At 39.5% G+C, this 19,986-nt stretch overlaps 2 protein-coding genes across 7 annotated transcripts in view; one reads left to right on the plus strand and one right to left on the minus strand.

Annotated features, from left to right (window-relative positions):
- Window positions 1-3,450, minus strand: part of LOC118414120 (PRELI domain-containing protein 1, mitochondrial-like) — a 5,113-nt gene extending 1,663 nt beyond the window's left edge. Inside the window, exons 1-2 of one of the 2 annotated variants that reach the window (XM_035817919.1) lie at window positions 3,281-3,450; window positions 1,267-1,388 (exon numbers count right to left, since the gene is read on the minus strand). In XM_035817919.1, coding sequence (XP_035673812.1) covers window positions 1,267-1,358 — 92 coding nt within the window. In that variant the 5' untranslated portion in view covers window positions 1,359-1,388; window positions 3,281-3,450. Of the gene's footprint in view, window positions 1-1,266; window positions 1,389-3,023; window positions 3,219-3,280 lie in introns of those variants that run through there. The other variant, XM_035817918.1, reaches the window with a different exon arrangement.
- A 91-nt stretch (window positions 3,451-3,541) lies between these two features.
- LOC118414116 (DNA polymerase nu-like) lies at window positions 3,542-19,710 on the plus strand. Of its 5 annotated transcripts, none has more exons than XM_035817901.1 (27): window positions 3,542-3,658; window positions 3,892-4,050; window positions 4,336-6,169; window positions 6,379-6,544; window positions 7,060-7,257; window positions 7,653-7,795; window positions 8,113-8,219; window positions 8,456-8,580; window positions 8,817-8,897; window positions 9,314-9,374; window positions 9,694-9,758; window positions 10,125-10,208; window positions 10,405-10,503; window positions 10,889-10,945; window positions 11,120-11,173; window positions 11,390-11,409; window positions 11,712-11,757; window positions 12,089-12,155; window positions 12,266-12,343; window positions 12,584-12,698; window positions 13,277-13,359; window positions 13,531-13,602; window positions 13,823-13,882; window positions 14,165-14,275; window positions 14,609-14,752; window positions 18,188-18,246; window positions 18,713-19,710. In XM_035817901.1, exons 2-27 carry the CDS (start codon window positions 3,933-3,935, stop codon window positions 18,773-18,775), a joined length of 4,110 nt encoding a protein of 1,369 aa, XP_035673794.1. In that variant the 5' UTR covers window positions 3,542-3,658; window positions 3,892-3,932; the 3' UTR covers window positions 18,776-19,710. The 5 variants fall into 5 exon arrangements, 4 of the variants coding, with proteins under 4 accessions (XP_035673794.1, XP_035673795.1, XP_035673797.1 ...); XM_035817902.1 differs by having other exon boundaries at window positions 8,456-8,568; XM_035817904.1 differs by having other exon boundaries at window positions 4,938-6,169.
- The last annotated feature ends 276 nt before the right edge of the window (window positions 19,711-19,986 follow it).

Consider the following 19,986-nt stretch of genomic DNA (forward strand, 5'->3'; position numbering starts at 1 on the left):
GACTTCATCTCCGATAGGAAGCAGTGTGTTCGGTACCGTGGTGCGCTGTCCAGTTGGGAACATCTCTCCTGTGGTGTTGCTCAGGGCACCTTACTCGGTCCCATCCTGTTTCTGACTCTTATTGACGATGCCGCAGGTAACACCAACATTCCTACGTGGAAGTACGTGGATGACATGAATCTGCTGGAGTCTAGAGCCCTCCACCAGCCTTCCACCCTTCAACATGAGCTGGACGAGCTACACGCATGGTCTACCAGCTGTTGAACAGTGGCAAGTGCCTCACCATGCATGTGACCTTCTGTCGTAACCCTCCACTGCTCCCACCACTCCAGATTCGTGACACACCGTTAGCCGTTGTTCCCAGTCTTAAAGTTCTTGGACTACATGTCCAAAAGGATCTGCGATGGGACAAACAGGTTGACCAAATGCAGAAGTCCTCGTCGAGGAAGCTCTACCTCCTCAAACGGCTAAGGAAGTTCGCGCTGTCATCAGCCGACTTGACAACTATTTACACAGGCTATATCAGGCCAATTCTTGAATATGCGGCCCCTGCATGGTCACCTGGGCTGACACGCATACAATCGGACAAGCTGGAGAGAATCCAGAAGCGAGCGTGCCGCATCATCTTAGGCAACGCCTACACAGGCTACCTTCCTGCACTGCAAACCCTCGGACTTGTTACCCTAGCAGAAAGAAGGGAGCAGCTCTGTCTCAAGTTTGCACGGACATTGCTGAACTCGGAATACAGAGAATGGCTGCCTGCGACAAGATTCCAGATCTCTGGTCGGGCCACCAGAAATAGCCACAAATTGAACAGTCATATGTCCAGAACAAACCGATATAGCAACTCACCGATTCCCTATATGAGCAACCTGCTCAATGCATACGGACCATAATTCCAGCATTAGTCATTACTATATCCACATCACCAAAACAATACTCCCCTGTTATCAGACAATCGTCCAAATGAAATTTCAACCTATGTATATATGTATATAGTACTTATTCCTAGTAGTAATATGTAATATTTGAATGTTTTTACTGTGTGTTTCGAATGTGAATTGAATTCAATTCAGTGGTCACACTGCGAATTTCAATAAAGTCATCATCATCATCATTATCATCATCATTACTTCAGTGCTTGAAATAGGCAGTGCCAGATTAAGCATGTCATCAAATTCCCCTTGTAGTTTTCAAGTGGAACAGCCCAAAGTGTGTTGCATTGTGCACAATATTATCATGGAGAATATGAGATTTTCCACTGACCTGTGTGGGTTGGGGTACCTCTGCCAGACAGCAGATGCAACTTGGTCCCAGTCATTTTGCAACACAGTCGTTTTGGAGTGATATCTGGCCATTTTATAAGCAGTCGTATTTACACCCAATGTCTGTAAACAGAAGGAATAACCCAGTCAACATGTTAATGTCACTAATGTACATCGTATACCTACGTGCCCTTCAGACATCTTCAACTGTACAAGTGGATAGCTCTATGGTGTTTCAATACTTTATGTCATACCTGTGACGCGAAAACGTTCGATACGGGTGTTCAGGACCGGTTCGAAAGGCGTATCACACAGGCTCCATTCGAATAAATCGAACTATTTCGAGTGGGCCGAATACGGCACGGCTGGCAATTCGAATACCTGATTCAGACGTAGGAACATTGCTGTTGCAACACTTTTTTGTTCGAGGGCACCAAATTTGTTCAACTTCTAGCGCATTTCGCATCAAAACATGGGTTTCTCAGGTGGGTATGACATAAATAAAATACAACACGGTGTATTCCGCATCACCCTCGGTCTCAGCGCTCCCGCAAGTCGGATCGCCCTTTGGCCGTCGGGCGATCCGACCCGCGGTCGGGTTGATACCTTGGGTGATACGGAATACACCGTGTTGTATTCTATATTTATCACATCTCCATTTTTGCAGGAAGAGCATTCTTCAGTACAATATTAATAATGAATTTGCACAAATGCCTATGATGCCACTGTTCCTAAATGGTCACAATTAAGTTCCTGCTGTCCGGGAATCTATGGGGAAAAGCCTCAATGAACTAATTTAGGGGTTCTGCCAGCAGTAACCTTCCCAAATTTGCAATCTCCATTTTTTTCAGGACAACTGGTTAAGCTTCCAGGCAAAGACCATTACCAACTGGAACGACAGTAATATGCTGGAATTTCCAATCCTGCAATCACCTGGACCTGGGAAATTACTTGCTGCATTTATTAGGTTACATGTATTATTTCATTTTCACACATCAAACTCTACCAAAAACTTGGAAGGCATTTCATGGCACTTTAGTGTGGAAAACAAACCTGACATATACAATGTACCATGATCTACAGTTCCATTAAGAAATTGGTACCCATCTAACCTTTCGCATATAGCATTAGCAAACAGTTCAATTATGGAACCCACTGAGGTATGGTATTGATCATATCAGCCTCTGAGCCATACTGCTAGGCAGTCTGGGTCAGCGCACACTGAATTATAATTACCTATTGCCAAGAAGGTAATGTTTTTGGTAGCACTTGTATGATTGTGAGTGGTTTAGCAACATAACTCATTCAAGAAGCATTTGGTTTGGTCATGTCCTTTAAAAAAATGATTAGATTTTGGGTCCCCTGGTCTCTGCAATCAGTGGCAAGTACGCGGGTAGCTCCTTATGACATGTTTGATTGTTGATTTAGCTCAGGAACACCAGTGCGGAACCTGTTACTGTTAGTTACTTTTGTCCATTTGCGGGTACAAAATGACTGCAATGGAAATGAGTCGGTACTGTAAAACAAGTAAAGTACACACTACTGGGTTCTGATTGGGAGGGGTAGTGAGAAGTTGCTACGTGACAGACAACACATAGCCTTGCACTAGTAGCTCATGTTACACTTACAGGCATAGCTGTCCTGACCGGGTCACCATCCCAGTCGCAACAGTACTTTTCAGCAACACCCAGGGCCCTGATATCTAAGTTCTAAGTTCAAAACAACGAATTAGAAAACACCTAGAAGTAAGAAACATGCCTGTGTTTGCATGCCTGTCCCAATTATACTAATTTATAGCACAGTCACCGGTCCGCTGATCATGAGGTAGGTGAGCACATGGCCTCGCCTCCGACGCCACTTTCTACCTAAAATATCAGTCGGAACTGACATATCTGTCACTTAAATACCGCTCATGATTTACAAATATATATCTGACTGACAAAGCAGACTGTACAATTCAGTGACAGCGACTTAAAACACACTAAAATGCCGGAAAAGCTAGGACAACTGCTCACCTGCCTGTCCCCCTCTCACACCTCGGTAGCCATGTTGACCTTCACGGCGCATGACAATCATGAAGATGGACCAATCACAGCTGTTATTACAAGGCCGTTTCTAGGTTGGGAGAGTTGCAAGAGACTGAAAAGATAAATGATTTTATCCACTTACAGCTACTTAAGTATACGTTAATAAGACAGATTATCGTGACAGAATATCAGGAAACTGATGGATGGTTTCAGCGCATTCGATCTGTGTCATTCCGGCGAAACCAAGTCCGAGAAAGCAGGTCAAAAGGGTCAAAAGATGACATCACAAACCAACCCCCACATTAGACCAACCACAGACAGCGTTACAGTCACTACAGTCTCAACAAAATGGCGGGAGTTTCGAAGGTGAGCGTAGTGTCGTCTGCAGTATTCTTGTCTGTCTTTTTTGGGCCTAAAATGATGAAGCAAGATAGGATAACCAGGGCTAACGTTAATAGATTATTAAACTAAGACTTTCGTTGGTATACGTTGCACCAATTTGTTGTTAATTTTCTTGGCACATGAAAGGTGCTTGTGATGACATGACCTCAGCAATACTGGCTAATATCCATACACTCACACTCAGATTTGTTATATAGGTTGCAGATTTGAGCACAAGTCAGTAGGAATAAACTGAAAGATGCAGAGGATCTGGACCCCTGCTCAGCCACCTCCCGACCCTGTAGAGATCCAGGTCCGATCTCCTGAGGCCAGTGTCATCTTGTCAGTCTTGAGGAGGGCTCAAAGGAGACGCCCAGGTTGTCTAAAATTAATAGCTAAAAAAGTTATTTAATGTTAGGGACCCATCAAGCCTACAGAAACTGAGTTTTCATCCTTTTCTGCACCATGTTAACTATAGTATGTCTAAATCTTGACCTGTTTTATCTACTCGAATTATAGGCTCCAAGGAGACATGCATGGATATAACGTTTACGGTTTATGTTATTTTCTATTATTTGCACCATACCATGTTATTCATATAGACGTTTTTCAAGACATGATGTTTTGTCAAAAGCAAAGTTAAAATTTTTTTGTTACTCCAGATGGAAGGGATTACTACAGATGTTTGTACACCAAGAAATTTGGTGCGCCTCCAGATGGCTCCATATCTGGCAATAGCCAGAGCACCACCGGTTTTTCACAGGCCACTTGCAGCCAAAGGAGTGAAATGAATACCTTGAGTAAGGAAAAATGTGTGTCACGGCATCCTTTGATTTCAACTGAACCAAGCTGGAGAGGGACCAGTGATAAAAGCAGCATTACAAATCCTGCCAGTCAAATCAGCCATCATCTTCAATCATCTCCTTTTCCTCAGTCAACAGCCCACAATGATGCACCACGACATCAGAATGTTACTGGTGTTATTCCCTTCAGTCAAGTGGTATTGCCAGGTGAACTTAACAATGCTTCAGGGCATGCTCCTCAAACTGACATGCACCCCTTCAGTGAATTGACCGATTACAAGCTCACAAACACTACAACAGTTCTTGATCCCATTTGTGCAAAAGGAAAAAGTGATGCATCCTTTTATCAAGAAGATGTAGGAGCTGAAGAACCCCTAAGCTCCCAGGTTGATCTCTTTCTGAGCCAGTCCTCCACACCAGTTATTGGATGTAAGATGTCACACCCAACATGTTTTCTGCAGGATGCAGAGGAGGAGAACTTTTCTGGCATCGCAGGTGCAGACCCAGTAGAGGCAGACAGAGAAGGGAACAGAGAGACAGAAGAATCCAGTCCTCTATTTGAGTGTTCGCCTAGTCACTGTGACAATGATTACAAGGAAGAAAATAAGACTACATCTTATACAGGTCTTCCACTGTTGGATGATTCTGAACCACAAGCGACATGTGATTCTGACCTCACTGCGACATCCAATCACAGTAATGGAAGTCAGAAAAGTTTGGATAGTGCTTTTGTATCCAGTGAAGTGAAGGATAGGGAAATCTGTGTAAATCATAAAGTGGATAAGACGATGTCACAACAAATGCAAGATACAAGTATTGACAAACAGTCTGTGCAACTGCAACTCAAAATCATGTCAGCAGAACCCATGATAGAAGATCATATGGAATTGAGTGAGCAGATGCATTCATTGTCTCCTCAGGCAATACAGTTAGAAAGCAGTAAAAGTGTTGAAACTTCCTCTTCTATTGAAAGAATTGAAGATCTGTCCTTTGACATTGGCTGTCTTGCTGATGATAGTGATATCATGGAAGGTTCTTCACCAGAAATGTTGCAAGCAGCGACTGTTCTTCCAAGCCAGGAGACTCCTCTATCTCATAACAAAGCTGACGTTTCAGAATATTTACACACGGCACAGACCCAACAAACAAGTGCACTTGTTGCCATAAAGGAGCCTGTGACAAAAGCAAATGCTGATAGAATTCAAACAGCAAGGGAGCCAACCATTACTAGTACAAGTCCATGTGAAGCGAGTGTCAAGGTGAGGAAACCAAACCAAGCTATTTGTGGAGCTTATGAGGATAAGAAATCCCAAAACAAAGAGAGCACACCTCATTGCTCTGATCCCAAAAGCCATCCACAGGCTCCTGGTTCAGCTATACGCAATAAACTCTTATTATCAACACCCAGCACGGTATCTGTTACCAGGAATGGAGCCAACATAAGTGATGCATCTGGATCTAATGCATTGTTTGTTACACCTCAGACGGCTTTTGGTAATCAACAAGGTACCGATAAAAAAATTGTTACTTCAAAATCTTTGTCTCCAATTGAGACACCAAAACAGGACATTTTGCGGAGTAAAAATGCCCCATCTACAGAATCTCACACTGAGATGTTGCCAATGGAAGACAAGCGGGCAACACCTGGATCAGCCATTCAGACAAAGCTGCAGTTGTGGACAAAAGCAAACAGGTAATCAATCTCTACTTTTTTTCTAAGACCCAAAGAAAATAAAAACGTGAAGGTATGTTTGTGTGTGTGTTTTAGTCAAATACTCTGAAGTCTGAACTATTTGGAAGACAGAAGACTTGAAAAACTTCTGTCTTCCAAATTCCATCTGATTTTGAAGTCTTTGCTGTACTTTGCTGTTAATATTAATTAATGAAGTTCAATATCCCTAGATCTGAGGCAACTCCAAACATCAAAAGGACTTCAAAATCTGCGAGTAGTTCATATGAACCATCAGCAAAGAAGCAGCAGCTGTTTCCCGTACCACAGGCCAACAAGAGGACCTTCAAAGCTCCCTTTAAGGGAGAAGGAAAGCAAACAAACCAGGGAGAGTCAAAGGTATGTGAAAGGATCATGGCAGCTTTCATGGGCAATGGGCTGTTTTGTTGTCATCATAACCTGAAAATGTTCCTTACAATCTTTCCGATTAAAGTTAAGTTAAAGTTAAAGTCCTTCCCGCGCATAGGGCGGCGCCCATCTTCGTTTCAGTAGCCCTTGGGCCACACAATGCAATTACTACAGCAGGGGGCTAGTGGTGTGTGTTCAACTTCCATACTCTTTCCGATACTCCCGAATGCTGAGTGCTAAGCAGGGAAAGCAGCATGTACCATTTTTAAAGTCTTTGGTATGACTCGGCCGGGGATCGAACTCACTACCTAACGCATGCAAGGCAAACACTCTACCCACTTGGCCATTGCACCGGTTTCTTTCCGATTAGATTCACCTAAATTTTAAGGATGGAGTTTCCCATAATATTCATTGTTGGATCAAAACAATATCCTAAATGTTGCATGTCATTGAGTTTCTGACATCGCCTGTACTCTTCATCTTTATACTTTTAATCTATTTCACAGAAGAGAAAGACACCAGAAGTTAAGGACATCAAGTCTACCATCAGAGATGCATCTGTAATGTCCCAGTGTGAGAGACAGCAGGCTGTGACTTACATACTGGGGGCAGGGGAGGTCAGCATGGCCTTGGTGTATGGTGATGGCACGTCACAGCTCAGGGAACCCACAACCAAGGGAATACCCAAGGACAGTGACAATAAGGTACAGCAACAACACTTTGCTTTTGTACAGTCATATCTACCAGGATGTACCTGACAGGTAGAAATTTTGTCAAGTGTATTAGTTATTTTTTTCCTCATTAGGGGACTAATGAAGACCCCTGCTCCCAAACAGAAAAGCTTGTATACATTTTAAAGAATAGAAAGAGGAATATCCTGACTTTTTTTTACTGAAATTAAACTCTGCATTTGCCGGTTTCTGGCAATAATAAGACAACAACAGTCAATGTCCAAAGAATCTGTCATGGTGCTGAAATGCCTTCCGTTGGAAGGAAAATGTTGTAGGGTTGCAACAAAAGTGGATTTAAAAATGATAGCCTTGCTCCCTTTTCTTGTATGATGGTATGTTCAAGTTTAAGACCTATATTTTATTCCTAGGCAGTGGGCATTGCTGTTGCTGTTCCCGGACCGTCCTCTGGAGCTGTACAGGCCTGCAGTGGACAAGCCAAGAGAATCAGACAGTTGCAGTTCATCATGTTTCCACTCACTTTGGATAAGCAAGACTATGCAGAATACTGCAGGTACAGAAAAGATATGTTGAATCCTCATGATGTACTCATTTCAATTTTCTTATGGCCAGGAAGTGTGACGGTCATTGTGTTGTGGGAGAATTTTGTTGAAAATTGCCTGATAATTACGAAATGTGATATGTAGCGTACATCTTCCACTTTGTGCATTTTTCAAACATCCCTAGTGTAATACAGTCTTGTTGAATTTTCAAACATTTTGCCGACTATCATTTCTTCAAAATCCATCCTGAAAGTTTTCTTTACTAGTACTAGTATTAACTTGCCTGCCCAAGTGAGCTGATGTGCAACCATTCTCTTTCCATTTTTAGAGAGACACTGACACAGCTGATGACAAGCAAAGCTTGTAGAGTGTGTCTGGATGCCCAGGAGCTCATCCTCACCATGATCTCACATTTTTCACTAGATGTAGCCTCAGGTAATATGCAAGCTTCAGTATTTGAAATGATTGTGCTTAATGAAGACTGATTCCTGCTCAGGGATTGTTCAGATGGAGGCCATATTTGCATTTGCTCTTGTCAAAACAATGTTGTGTGCTGAAGTGGAAGTCTCAAATGAACTTGATATAATGAATGGATGGGTTGCTCAATCTCATTGTAACAGATCCCTCTTAGTTTCTTGGAGTAATTGCAGAATTTGTCTGTATAACCCTAGTGTATAACTGGAGCATGGTGGACCCCAAGGTTGCTGGCTGGCTTTTGAATCCTGACCACCCCCCTAACACTTTTACTGAAGTGGTAAAAATGTGTTGGAAAGAGAACGGTCAGGCATGTGACAATGTAAGTTTGGGCATTAATCAGTAGTATACAAGTTTTTGCTTCTAGACATTTTTCAAAGTCATCTGAACTATTAGTATTTATTATTGAAGTTTGGAAATATATGTGAACTTCTTCAGGCTGAGTTTGTCAAAATTGTCCTGTTGGTGTCAACATCAGGTGCAAATGAAGTTACCATTTCGATGACTTCTCTTGTCCAATTGCCATTATTTCTGTTGTTGTGCATTCTTCTGTTCCAGGATGATGATGCTAACACTCTGCTCTGCCAGGACTTGAGTTGGCTGTTAGAAGTAATGGAGCTGCTCAGAAGGAGACTCGTGGTAAGTTGATTTATCCACACTTATAATAAGCAGCTCCAGTTGTACATTTACTCTAGTGATTTGCAATCTAGCATCTGAATTACCAGCCTGGCAGTTTGAATTCCTGCTTAATAGTCGCTTAATAGTCAAAATTTAAACCCTTTCCAAAATTGGTATGTTTACTTAAAACTGAATATTTTGTGGTACATGTGTCTTGTGTGTATGAGGACACTTCTGATTACATCGTGGATACTGTGTGTGTGGCAGCTACTGTAGCTGACATCAATCATGTTAGTTATAGCAGTTAAGCAATTGACATGTTACATGTATGTCATTCAGACCTAGAGTAATTTATGATATCGATATTGTATCACAACAACTGCTTTTTTGCTTTTGTAGATGATTAATTATAAAAAAACAATTTTTCTCTTTCTTAGGACTGTGACCTGCTAGACCTATACCTCAATGTTGAGATGAAACTGACACCCATTTTGGCAAGTAAGTTAAAAACCCACAGTTAATGTTGTCCTATGTCATAAGTGGACGGGTCTTGTGTTTAATGAGACTCACGTTCCTTGAAAAGATTCAGATTTGCCTTTGAACACAACCATTATTTTCACAACTTGTAAAGCTGTTTGTGGTCACCAAGCTGAATGCAGAACTGGCGACTAACACTATCTTGCTAGACATGATGGTACTTGATAAGTTGCTTATCATATTTCTGGTAGAGAAGCTAACAATAGATATCTTGAAAGTATGTCGAAATGTATTCTGAATGTTGATTGTATTCTGAAATTTTCCATATCATTCCTACCAGGTATGGAATATCATGGCATCTGTGTTGATCCACAGTGTCTGATCAAGATGGGTGATATTTTGAAGGTTTGTCACATAATCGATAATCCTCCATATTTTTTGTTATTTTTGGATATTCAGACTTCACAGTTTCCTGTAATTTTTGGTAATTCTATCTTTCTATTTATACATGGATGGAAACAAATATCAGGAAACAGACTAATACTCAGCAGTTTGTTATCAACATGTAGTACCACTAATGTACACTAGGTGTAATGCATGACATGTCCAGTTACTCTGCATCTTGCATACATGTACATGATCATTTGCTGAGTTTCAGTGATCTGTGTTTGTGTAGTACGCTAGATCCCATATTCTATTTCTTGCTCACTATTGGTCTATGTTACTTTGTCTGACCGTAATAAGAAATAAGAAGTGTTTATCTTACCTTAGAAGAGAATTGGCATGGTGGAGTCTGATGCTTACAAGGCAGCTGGACACCGCTTTCTCCTCAGTAGTCATGTGCAGCTAAGGACAGTAAGGGCAACTTTTTGAACTGTTTTATGGTGTGTTTAGACAGTCTTTTCTGGTTCCTTATGAAGCATTTGAGTTTTGAATACAGAGCTAACTAAAGGTATTAAAGCAGTTATGATTGTCTTAACATAGTTTCAAATGTTACTGTTGTTTTTGTCAACCTACCATTTCATGTTATCTCTGTGTATCAATGCTTCAGGTGTTGTTTGATGAGCTCCACCTTGATGAGAGATGTGACAACAGACAGAAGCTGGCCAGAACCAGTGTCAACAATCTGAAGTCAACCTCAGAGTCTGTGGTAAGATGGCACTTATACTGTAGATTCATGATTACTGATAGAAGTACATCCTTCTTTACCTCAATAAGGGACTTTAAAAGTATATATTCGCCATAGTTAGTTCAATTGCTATTTAGTTTGTGAATGAACAGAATTAGTAAAAAAAAATGGACTCTTATTTTTGTTTCTAGTACTGGGGTATACCCATATGTTGGTGAGATGATCCATGAACTGTTTTCATGGATTTTCAACATAGTTTATCAAAGGATTGGGCAAAATTGGAAGCCAGTGCCTTAATAATCATTTTAGAAATGGCAGCCAATATCTTTTTTTGCTCTTTTGCTTTTATCCATAACTTAAGTCTAAAATTATTCTAATACATAACTGGCAACGTATTTCTTTCCAGCTTGTGCAGCTACAAGATCTACATCCTCTTCCAAAGTTGGTACTGGAATACAGAAAGGTGACATGAATAATTTCTCACTTTTTAAATGAGATACTTTCTAGTGGAAACCTTTGTAAGTATGTACATTTTATGAAGATGTTATTGCATAGTCAGGGTACTTTGCATCTAGTAATAGTATTTTGAATATTAAACTAGTGGTTTAAAACCTTTTTGTACTGAAAATTTATCCAGCTGGAGAAAATGAAGTCCACTTATGTTGATGGTATCCTGGCATGCATAAAAGAGGTAAGGATGATGTTTCATATCATTTATACCTTCCACGTTTATGTTGACACCTCATATTTGGAAGGTACTTGAATGTATTCTGTTCACTAGCATCATGTAAATCCTTGTGTATCCAATTATGTTGGGAAAGCAGTGCTGGCTTGGTGGAGGCTGTTTTATGATATTTTTTCCTGCAATTTTAAGCCACTCAAACTGTTTGTTTGTTTGTTTTGACAGGGAAAGCTGACTGCAACTTGGTAAGTAAGACTAGTGACAACTTCCAGTGCCAAGACATGTTCTCATACTAGCTCAAAATCAGCCTGCAGCACTGCTTAAAAAGTTGTTAAAAAGTTGTGAAAACCATCTTGACATCCTTGTAGTGTCCTGTATGAGGGAACACCTGTTGTGTCTGAGGTGCTGCACAGGTATCTTGAAGACCCAGATGTAAGCTTTTTTTGCAATGACAATTAACAGTTTTTGCATGTATTTTTCCATTGAAAAACAAAATAGAAAAAATGTATCATAAAGATGTTAAAGAAAGAATCTGTGTGTACCACAGGGATCACACATCAGCAGCCACAGGAAGGTTAACCTCAGCCAACCCTGTAAGTATGGACTTCACTACAATCCATCAATTATAGATGACAAGTCCTCTTTAAGGATGGAAAATTTTCATTTATTCATTTATACTCATTAACAAGAACACTTGTAGTCCTTAGCTGGTCCTGAAAATAACGTATTCTGCACGGAATATTAATTTTTATGGATATAATTATAGTTTTATTGTGTGTTTTTCAGTGCATGTATGTATCTCTTCTGCCTCCACATCTCACTGTATGATTGCTTATATGTCATCTGTCCCAGCAATTGTAATTCAACTGTATATGATCACTACCATAATTCAGCAAAGAAGAACTTGCCTTTTTCCCATGACAGAACATCCAATCTGTGCCAAAACAGCCACTTGAAATTGTAGAATCTTCCCACAAACAACCAGCAGAAGGTATGTGTGAAATTATACTTATGGTGATCCCATGAATCCATCCTGATTTATTGGTATGAATAGCTTTGTTTCCAGTTACTAAAAGCATTAAATGTTGTTTTATAATGTAGGTGGCAAACATGAAACTACAACTTTGTGTGCCAGGGAACCATACGTTGCCAGAGAAGGATGCTCATTTCTATCAGCAGGTATCTGGCTGTAGCCTTCTTTCTGCAAAGCGATGTTTTGATGTTTGTGTTGACAGATTTGAATGGGGGTTACCCAGCTATCTGAAAATTCAATAAGAATTCAGGTTAGATAGATTTGGGAAATGTACATACAGCATATTTGGAAACCATCCCTCGTCCCATTGAAAATATTCTCATTAAGAGCCAGGTCCAGTAAACCTTTGCTTGCTTGATTTGTTTGTCTCTCTATTACGCACACAGACTTCCAGTCCATAGAGTTCCGCTTGCTGGCTCACTTCTCAAAGGATCCTTCATTGCTGAAGGTGTTTCAGGGAGATGATGTGAAGGATGTATTCATGGAACTCACTTCTCAGTGGTAAGGGGCAGGATCCTTTTGAAATCACATCATTATGCTATTTCAAGCCCTTGGGGATTAATGGAACAAGAAAATTATCAAATTATACAGTAGTGAGTACCTACTGCAGATGATATAAGGTGTCTTTTATCAGACAGTCATTTTACTCTATGACTCCTTTTTATTTGAAAAACTACAAGAAGAAAATAATTTTGTGTTATTCCAAGCCTAATCTGGTTTCTAAGACGACAAAACCCTATGTTATGTGTTTGAAGGCATTTCAGCACCATGGAGAGTACATCAGGAGTACAGCTAGGAATATGATTACTGTAAGTGCATTTAAGTTCGCGGGGATTTACTTTCGCGGTAGTAGGAAAATGGAGTGTTCGCAATGGTTTTAAGTTCATGATAGCGCTATAGACTGCATTTCATACTATAATGATTATGGAAGAATCTTCACGGTGGTTTTAAGCTCGCAGTGAAGTGGTTACTGCGAAAACCGCAAACATAAAACCATGGCAAACATTCCTGCATTTACAGTATGTTTTGTGAAGAAGTATGTTGTGTGACAAATTCTTCTTCTTTTTCTTATAACCAAGGATGAATGTGCCACTAGGATCAGTGCAAACTGCAGACAGGGAGAGGACAAAGAGAGTGGTTTACTCCATTATGTATGGTGTGGGTAAGAAGCTTTACAGTGTACTGAACATTTTTCATAAATAAATAATATAAATAAAAGCTTTTCATGATACAGTTATAGCATTTCATATGGCCTCTTAATTAATCCAATTAAGACAAGCCTGTAAGACTTAATAAGTTTATCTATCTAATAAAACTTAAATTACCTCTGCAGGACCAGAGAAACTTGCAACCTACCTGAATGTCAGTGCTGCGGAGTCCAAAGGATTTATCTCAAGCTTCCTTCGTAAGTTATTTCAAGTTTCAAGTTTATTTATTTTACCAGGGAATACCTCAGATCCATTGATCTGATTTTCAGGTATCCCTGGACACACATTAAAAATTACATGACACAGTTTAAACCCAACAATATACATGGAAACATATAGTTTGCATACTCTACATACTGTTACATTGGTTTGTCAGAAAGTAAATCATCCCTTTGAAGCTTTAATGCCTTTCCACAGGTAGGTTTCCTGGTGTTAGCAGATTTACCCACAAATGCAAAGAGGAGTGCAAGGCTAAAGGTAAAAAAAATCACATTTCATACAATCAAAGATACCTTGCACTTAAATTAGGATTCTTAGTTGTAAATGAAAGCTAGAAGTTATACAGAAAAAGTTTATGACTTACCGCAGATAGTGTGCAAGTTAGAAATGTTTAAATATGCAATTTCTCTGCTTGTCTTGTACAATGTACTTGACAAGATCATGTTGAACCTTTGCCAATGTTTAGGTCTGAGTAAAGGATACAACAGTGCTACTAAAATGCTTCAATGGTTATAACTAGTCCTATAACCTTTAATACAGGTCATGTACGGACTATCCTGAAACGATGGAGGCTGATCCCAAACATCAAGTCACCCAACTTTTTCCTGAGGTCTCAGGCTGAGAGGCAGGCAGTTAACTTTGTTGTCCAAGGTTTGCTGGTGACATTACTATTATTTTCGTCTTTCCTTTAACAAACTGCCCAGTTGTCACTTCTATAAGTAATCAGACCAGCCATGATTCTACATGCTGTAGTCATTTCTAGGGTCAATCGAGAGAGATAATACGAGCTGGAGGTGAATAGAACAAAATTGCCCCCCCCCCCCTCCCCCATATCCTGTCCATCCCCAAGGAGACTTGCATATTAATAGAATCACCAAAGGGTCATTGCAAAATTTACATTGCAATTTGGAGCACTTATAGAACAGAGAGACAACATTCATAAGTATGTAAGGATGCTTAATTTTTACTGATTACCTTTAACAGGTTCTGCAGCAGACATCTGTAAGCTGGCCATGATCCTTGTGGGGAAGCGGCTGGCAGAAGAAGGCCTGAAGGCCAAGCTACTGATTCAACTGCACGATGAACTTGTCTTTGAAGTAGCAGATGAAGAGGTGGACAGTGTCAAGGGTAAAAATATTTCTTTATACTTTCCTTATTAAGCATAGCCTCAACTGAAGGTAGCTTCTTAGCAGTCTCAGGTTGCATTTCATAGTATCAAAGATGTTTTTTAACGCCCATTCCTCGTTAAAGGGGCAAATTGCTGTCGCACATAAGCAGCGGGCCACAGTTTTCTTTAAAGACACAATGACTACGTATTTTGCCCTTTTCCGTTACAAGTACATGATAGTAATATGCTAAGCAATGTTTTCCCACCATTGTTAGTTGCCTTTTGGTTGTCCCGGGTAAGGTTTTGCTTAGAAACACGCTAAAAACACGTGTCGGACATGCTATAAAGGTGAATATCGTGGCATTCTGATAATGAAAAGACGTTAGTTCTTTAAATTTTCAGTCATAATTTACATCAACCACTTAGGCCGGCTTGTCACGTGTTGATGAACTTGTCCAGCAGACGACCTTTTTACGTCAGATGCCGTTTTATTCTTGTCTCCAACTTTTGTATAATTTACGTTACCGAACTTCTGTTGGGTGTAATTCGCTTACGAAAAGACATTTTCCGATAATTTTTTCACTGTTTTATCTGCTAAACAGTGGTGTTGCGTAACAAACAAATGACAGGACACATAAAACACGAATGTCGGAAACATGACTATAACCACCAATCTCAGGCCGTTTGTCACTTTTTTGATATAATTTACGTTACCATAATAAGTCCCTTAGAATTATAGAAAGATCATTACTTTTGTACTCATAGGAAAGAATGCTCCCAGATAAGTAATTGCCTGCAGAGTTAATCTTTCCAGAGCTGTTTGTTAAAATTTTATTTATCATTAAAAGCATAAATATAATTTACGTTACCATATAATTTACGTTACATTTTTTTTCTTCAACATGTCATCGGATGTTCAGCAAGAGCACATCAACCAAAGACATATTTTCTGCTGTAATGTTACTGTAGGTGGGCTTGGCTTGCCATAGAGTCACAATGCAGTCTGTTTATATGTTTCTGTTTCAGTGAATTTTACGATGCTGGGACTTTTCATTTCTCATAGGAACGATGTTCAAATGATAAACCTGACATGCACCAACTTGGAAAGATGCGGGTGTTTATATTGATATCTGATGCTTCAATAATCAACATTACACGGAATGTATAGTGCCAAGTTGAATAAATGTATATTGGGTTGGACTGAACCAAAATAAACCCATGTTGTCAAAATAGACTCGTCCAAGTTTGTCGTCATTTTCGCGCGCTTTTTGAAGATCACAGGACTGGAATGACAGAAATTCATGCTCAACGCTGACTGATGAAGTAACGTACGTTTCAAGCATGTTTGTCTTAAATAGCAACAGAGATTATGATCAGCTAATTATGAAGGTCAATGTAGTCAAGATTCGTGTCACAGAAATATTTCTCGTTTTACACAGTGGACCCCTTTACGTACAGACGGCGGTAAATCAGCGACACTATTTACGCTAGCGCCACGTTATCTACATTGAGGACTTGTCATTGAGTTTTAAGCTCCATGATCAAAAGCATATGGGCTGCAGAAGTTAATAGCTAACTTAAGTTAAGACTTCACTATCATTAGATGTTCCGAAGTTTTCACCTTTGCTTGTTTAGGTTGGAAATCTTGTTAATTAGAAGCAAACTACTCTTTCAACCAGTCGTGACTGCACAGAATTGATGCACAGAATTGTTTTACATGGACAGACACATGGTTCAAGGCAGAAAGCTATTTGTGAAACCAATCCCACTCTATAAAGTCAAGATCTATATAACGTCAGGCTTGTCATGTAATCGTGGCATTAGTATAAAGGGACAGGCTGCCAGGATAACTGTAGAACAGACCAGTGCCTTTACACATGCAGCTCTCTTTTGGAAAATTCACTGTTGTTTATAGCCTTGCTCATCAACAAAAGCCTTGTTATACACATATTACACAGTTCTTTCTGCCGGTATTATTGAACCACACGATATAAGGTGTATGGATGGACATTTTGTTAGGTAGCACATTCATTCTATATTGATGTGACATTGTGTTTGTTCCACGAACAAAGATTGTCCTGACATTAAAAAATGTTTTATAAGAAGTGCGATAATTGGTGTTTAGTTTGTTGTCTTTCCAATATCGAAAGCTAGAAAGGCCCAGTCCATCTGGTGCATGTTGCCATCGCATCATGTCCTGCTATTCCCAAAGACTTGATTGAAGGACGCGAGGACGAAGCGGTTCTGACCTAGAGCGTGTGATTGCGTGAATCCTTTGTTACTTAGCATGTATTTAAATAGACCCCGCCAAGATAGAGACCTTGCATATCTTGGGTGTCTTTCCGCAGAGTCCGGGTGGGTATAGGACGAACAAGATTATACGGGTATTCCGGATAACAAAGATTACACTTTTTTTGCTCATGTGAGTTAGCAACATGAAGATAAGAGGTCCAGCATTATAGACGAACATGACCTGATCAGTTCAAATAGAGCCAGTATGTACACTATTCGGCTTTCCTCCAAATGTTAGAGATTCTGTAATTTACGTTACCACAATTCATTGGCATTTACCTGTAGAATAGATATCGCCTACTTCCAACCATTTTCATAAATACATTCTATCGCTCTTATCCCATCCTACAGGGTGAAAATTAAGGAGTATTAAACGGGTTGTCTTCATATCAGAAAAAAAACATATCATTTATTTACTTTTATACAAAAGTAGCAAACGTAATAGCTAGTAATTTTGATGATTATTCCAAAACAAATGACACGGCGGTTAAATATTTCTCATTGGCGTGTAATTTGAAGGTTTTGGGTTGGAAAATGCACTAATTTGGCTGTTGTTAATCCACTATTACTTGCTGGAACATTTCTCTGTGTAGTAATATGCTCTTTATTACGAAATTGTAGGAAAGATGACATGGCCTACTAAAAATCAAATATCTCCAAAATTAAGCGTGTTAGCACCAGACAAAAATAGCAAAAGATAGTCGATATAAGTGGTAACAAGTTCATACCAGCAGGTAAGCGTTTTGGACAACTTTATTTTTTACAATTTTCTACCTCCAGTTTTCCCAGTTAACGAGGAATGGATATTAAGCGTGTGCTGCCAACTTAAGGCCATCAAAATGTACTAGTAGTAGCAAATAGAAATCAGTATATCATCAGCTAAACCAAATCGAATTGGACTCATTCCTTTAACATTTTCCCCCCAATCACTGTGAAAGTTACACATTGGTTGTACACACTAAGACAAGTTGGAAGTTATTAGAGGCAGAAAGATGGCAGGGACATGTACTTCTCACGTGTCCTTGGCAGTACTGGTTGGCTCTTTCAGACTCATTTCAGCCCATGTGCTGCACATCATACATACAAATAATGCATATTGATATTGTACCACCCAATTTCATTTTCTTGGCAAAACTAGACTCATCTTGATATTTCCTGTTTAGGAGTTGTCAGGGACATCATGCAATCAGATGCCTTGCTGGGTGGTCAAATCAAGTTGCAGGTGGCTGACTTTGTTTCCCTTTTTTTTGCAGACAATTTTTGCAATGTCATCAAATCTTAATTTACACCACTGGAATTGAAGTATATTCATCATGACCAGAGTTATAATGTTTTACATTTGTTAACATGTCTAAATTTGCCAGCATGCTGGAACTGTTGCAATATTAGAATGGTAGAACTGTTACAATATTAGAATGATAGATGAAAAAACATGTAACATTTTTAACAGTCGATGTAAGTCTCTTTGCTGTCGTTTTACCAAGGGCACATATTGTCTTTTCAATCTCTGTCAACCAGTTTGAAGGTTGCAAACATGGTAACTATTGACTTATGTTTTGGTGCCTCTCCATTTTTAGGGTTGATAAAAGCAAGCAAAATTAATGTGGATTTGAATATTGTTTATGTAAGTGAAGTGTGTTTGGCCAAACACTAGTAGCTCATCAGTCTTTTTTGTGCCTGTGTTGCAGGTGCCACTCCGAGTGTCAGTCAGTGTTGGGAAATCCTGGGGACGGATGACTGACTTGGAGTGATGCCATGGGTGTTTCCTCAATTTTCTGTCGGTCCGTCCGTCTGTCTTATTGTTGGTATTTAGAAGCAAAGTAAGCAAGGTCCTCTATCATTTACTTGGACCTTAAGCAAGATGTTTTGACATGAAATACCCCCAGTTGCATCAAAAGAATGTACCCTTCAACAAAAATGCATTTTTTTGGTGACAAAATCCTAAGATTTGCAATACAGCTCCATGTGTCTTGATTTTTAATCCATTCACATGATTATAATAATTATATATGTTATTCTATTAAAAATGTGGGAATGAAAGATTGACAGTAGCTTTTTTTCCATGTTCACTGTCTTATATTTTGAAATGATATAACAAACAACAATATAGAAGATAAGCCTTTTACATCTCCATTCTTTACAACATAGAAGTAAATTGTGCTGGATATTCAGGATTTTCTAGACATGGGTAGGCACAAATGTATACATATTAACCATTCAGCTTTTGATAGCATAGTCCACAGTTTTTAGTATATCATCAAAAATGGTTGTCCTCATGTCAGGTATTTCAGTAATTAACGCAGACATTGTGGTTGGTGAATTTAGCCACCCAGCTGTAATTTGCATGGCAGTGTCCTACAGTGCTACATTTGTGTAAATAATGGAGACAGTTAACAATTTACAGTTATTGATACATTGGGTCAGAACAGGTGTAAATGCCATGTTGGAAAACTATTATCTCATGCAACTGGACAGCACATCAGCAGCGAATGACGCAGAGAAAAATTGCTGACCCCACAAGCTCTAAAGCACATTTCTGGTCGCCTGGAATAGGGCGGGTGTCCTCTAGGCCAGGCGTGATATTTAGAAATCAGACCTAGCAGATTTTTATACAGTACAGTACTAGTAAGACAATGTAGATTTCCATATGCTTGAGTTGCCGGCAATAATAAAATTTGCTTACATACTTGGCAATCAACAGATTTGACCGAAGCTAGGTTGCTGACAGAGTGACACCAGGTTTATGTATTACAGTTGTTTATCATGCATCTCTCTTCACGTAATAAAATATGCATAACTTTATACTGATTTTTTAAAAGTGGAAAACCCAAAGGCTTGGAAACTCTGATAGTCTTCTGTTGCGGATATAAACTATGCAAATTTATACTCTGTCATTGGCCCACAGTGGATTACATTGGATTACAAGAGCACTGCTTTTGCTGTCTACATGTACCTCTACGTA

This window comes from Branchiostoma floridae, chromosome 4, assembly GCF_000003815.2.
Source record: "Branchiostoma floridae strain S238N-H82 chromosome 4, Bfl_VNyyK, whole genome shotgun sequence".
Classification (NCBI taxonomy): Eukaryota; Metazoa; Chordata; class Leptocardii; order Amphioxiformes; family Branchiostomatidae; genus Branchiostoma; species Branchiostoma floridae.

Bases quoted from the DNA above. Each gene is read 5' to 3' on its own strand.
- LOC118414116 (XM_035817901.1), top strand. From the start codon at position 3,933: ATGCAGAGGATCTGGACCCCTGCTCAGCCACCTCCCGACCCTGTAGAG. The intron at 8,581-8,816 runs GTAAGTTTGGGC...CTTCTGTTCCAG, and splicing joins ACGGTCAGGCATGTGACAAT to GATGATGATGCTAACACTCT. The intron at 14,276-14,608 runs GTTTGCTGGTGA...TACCTTTAACAG, and splicing joins AGTTAACTTTGTTGTCCAAG to GTTCTGCAGCAGACATCTGT.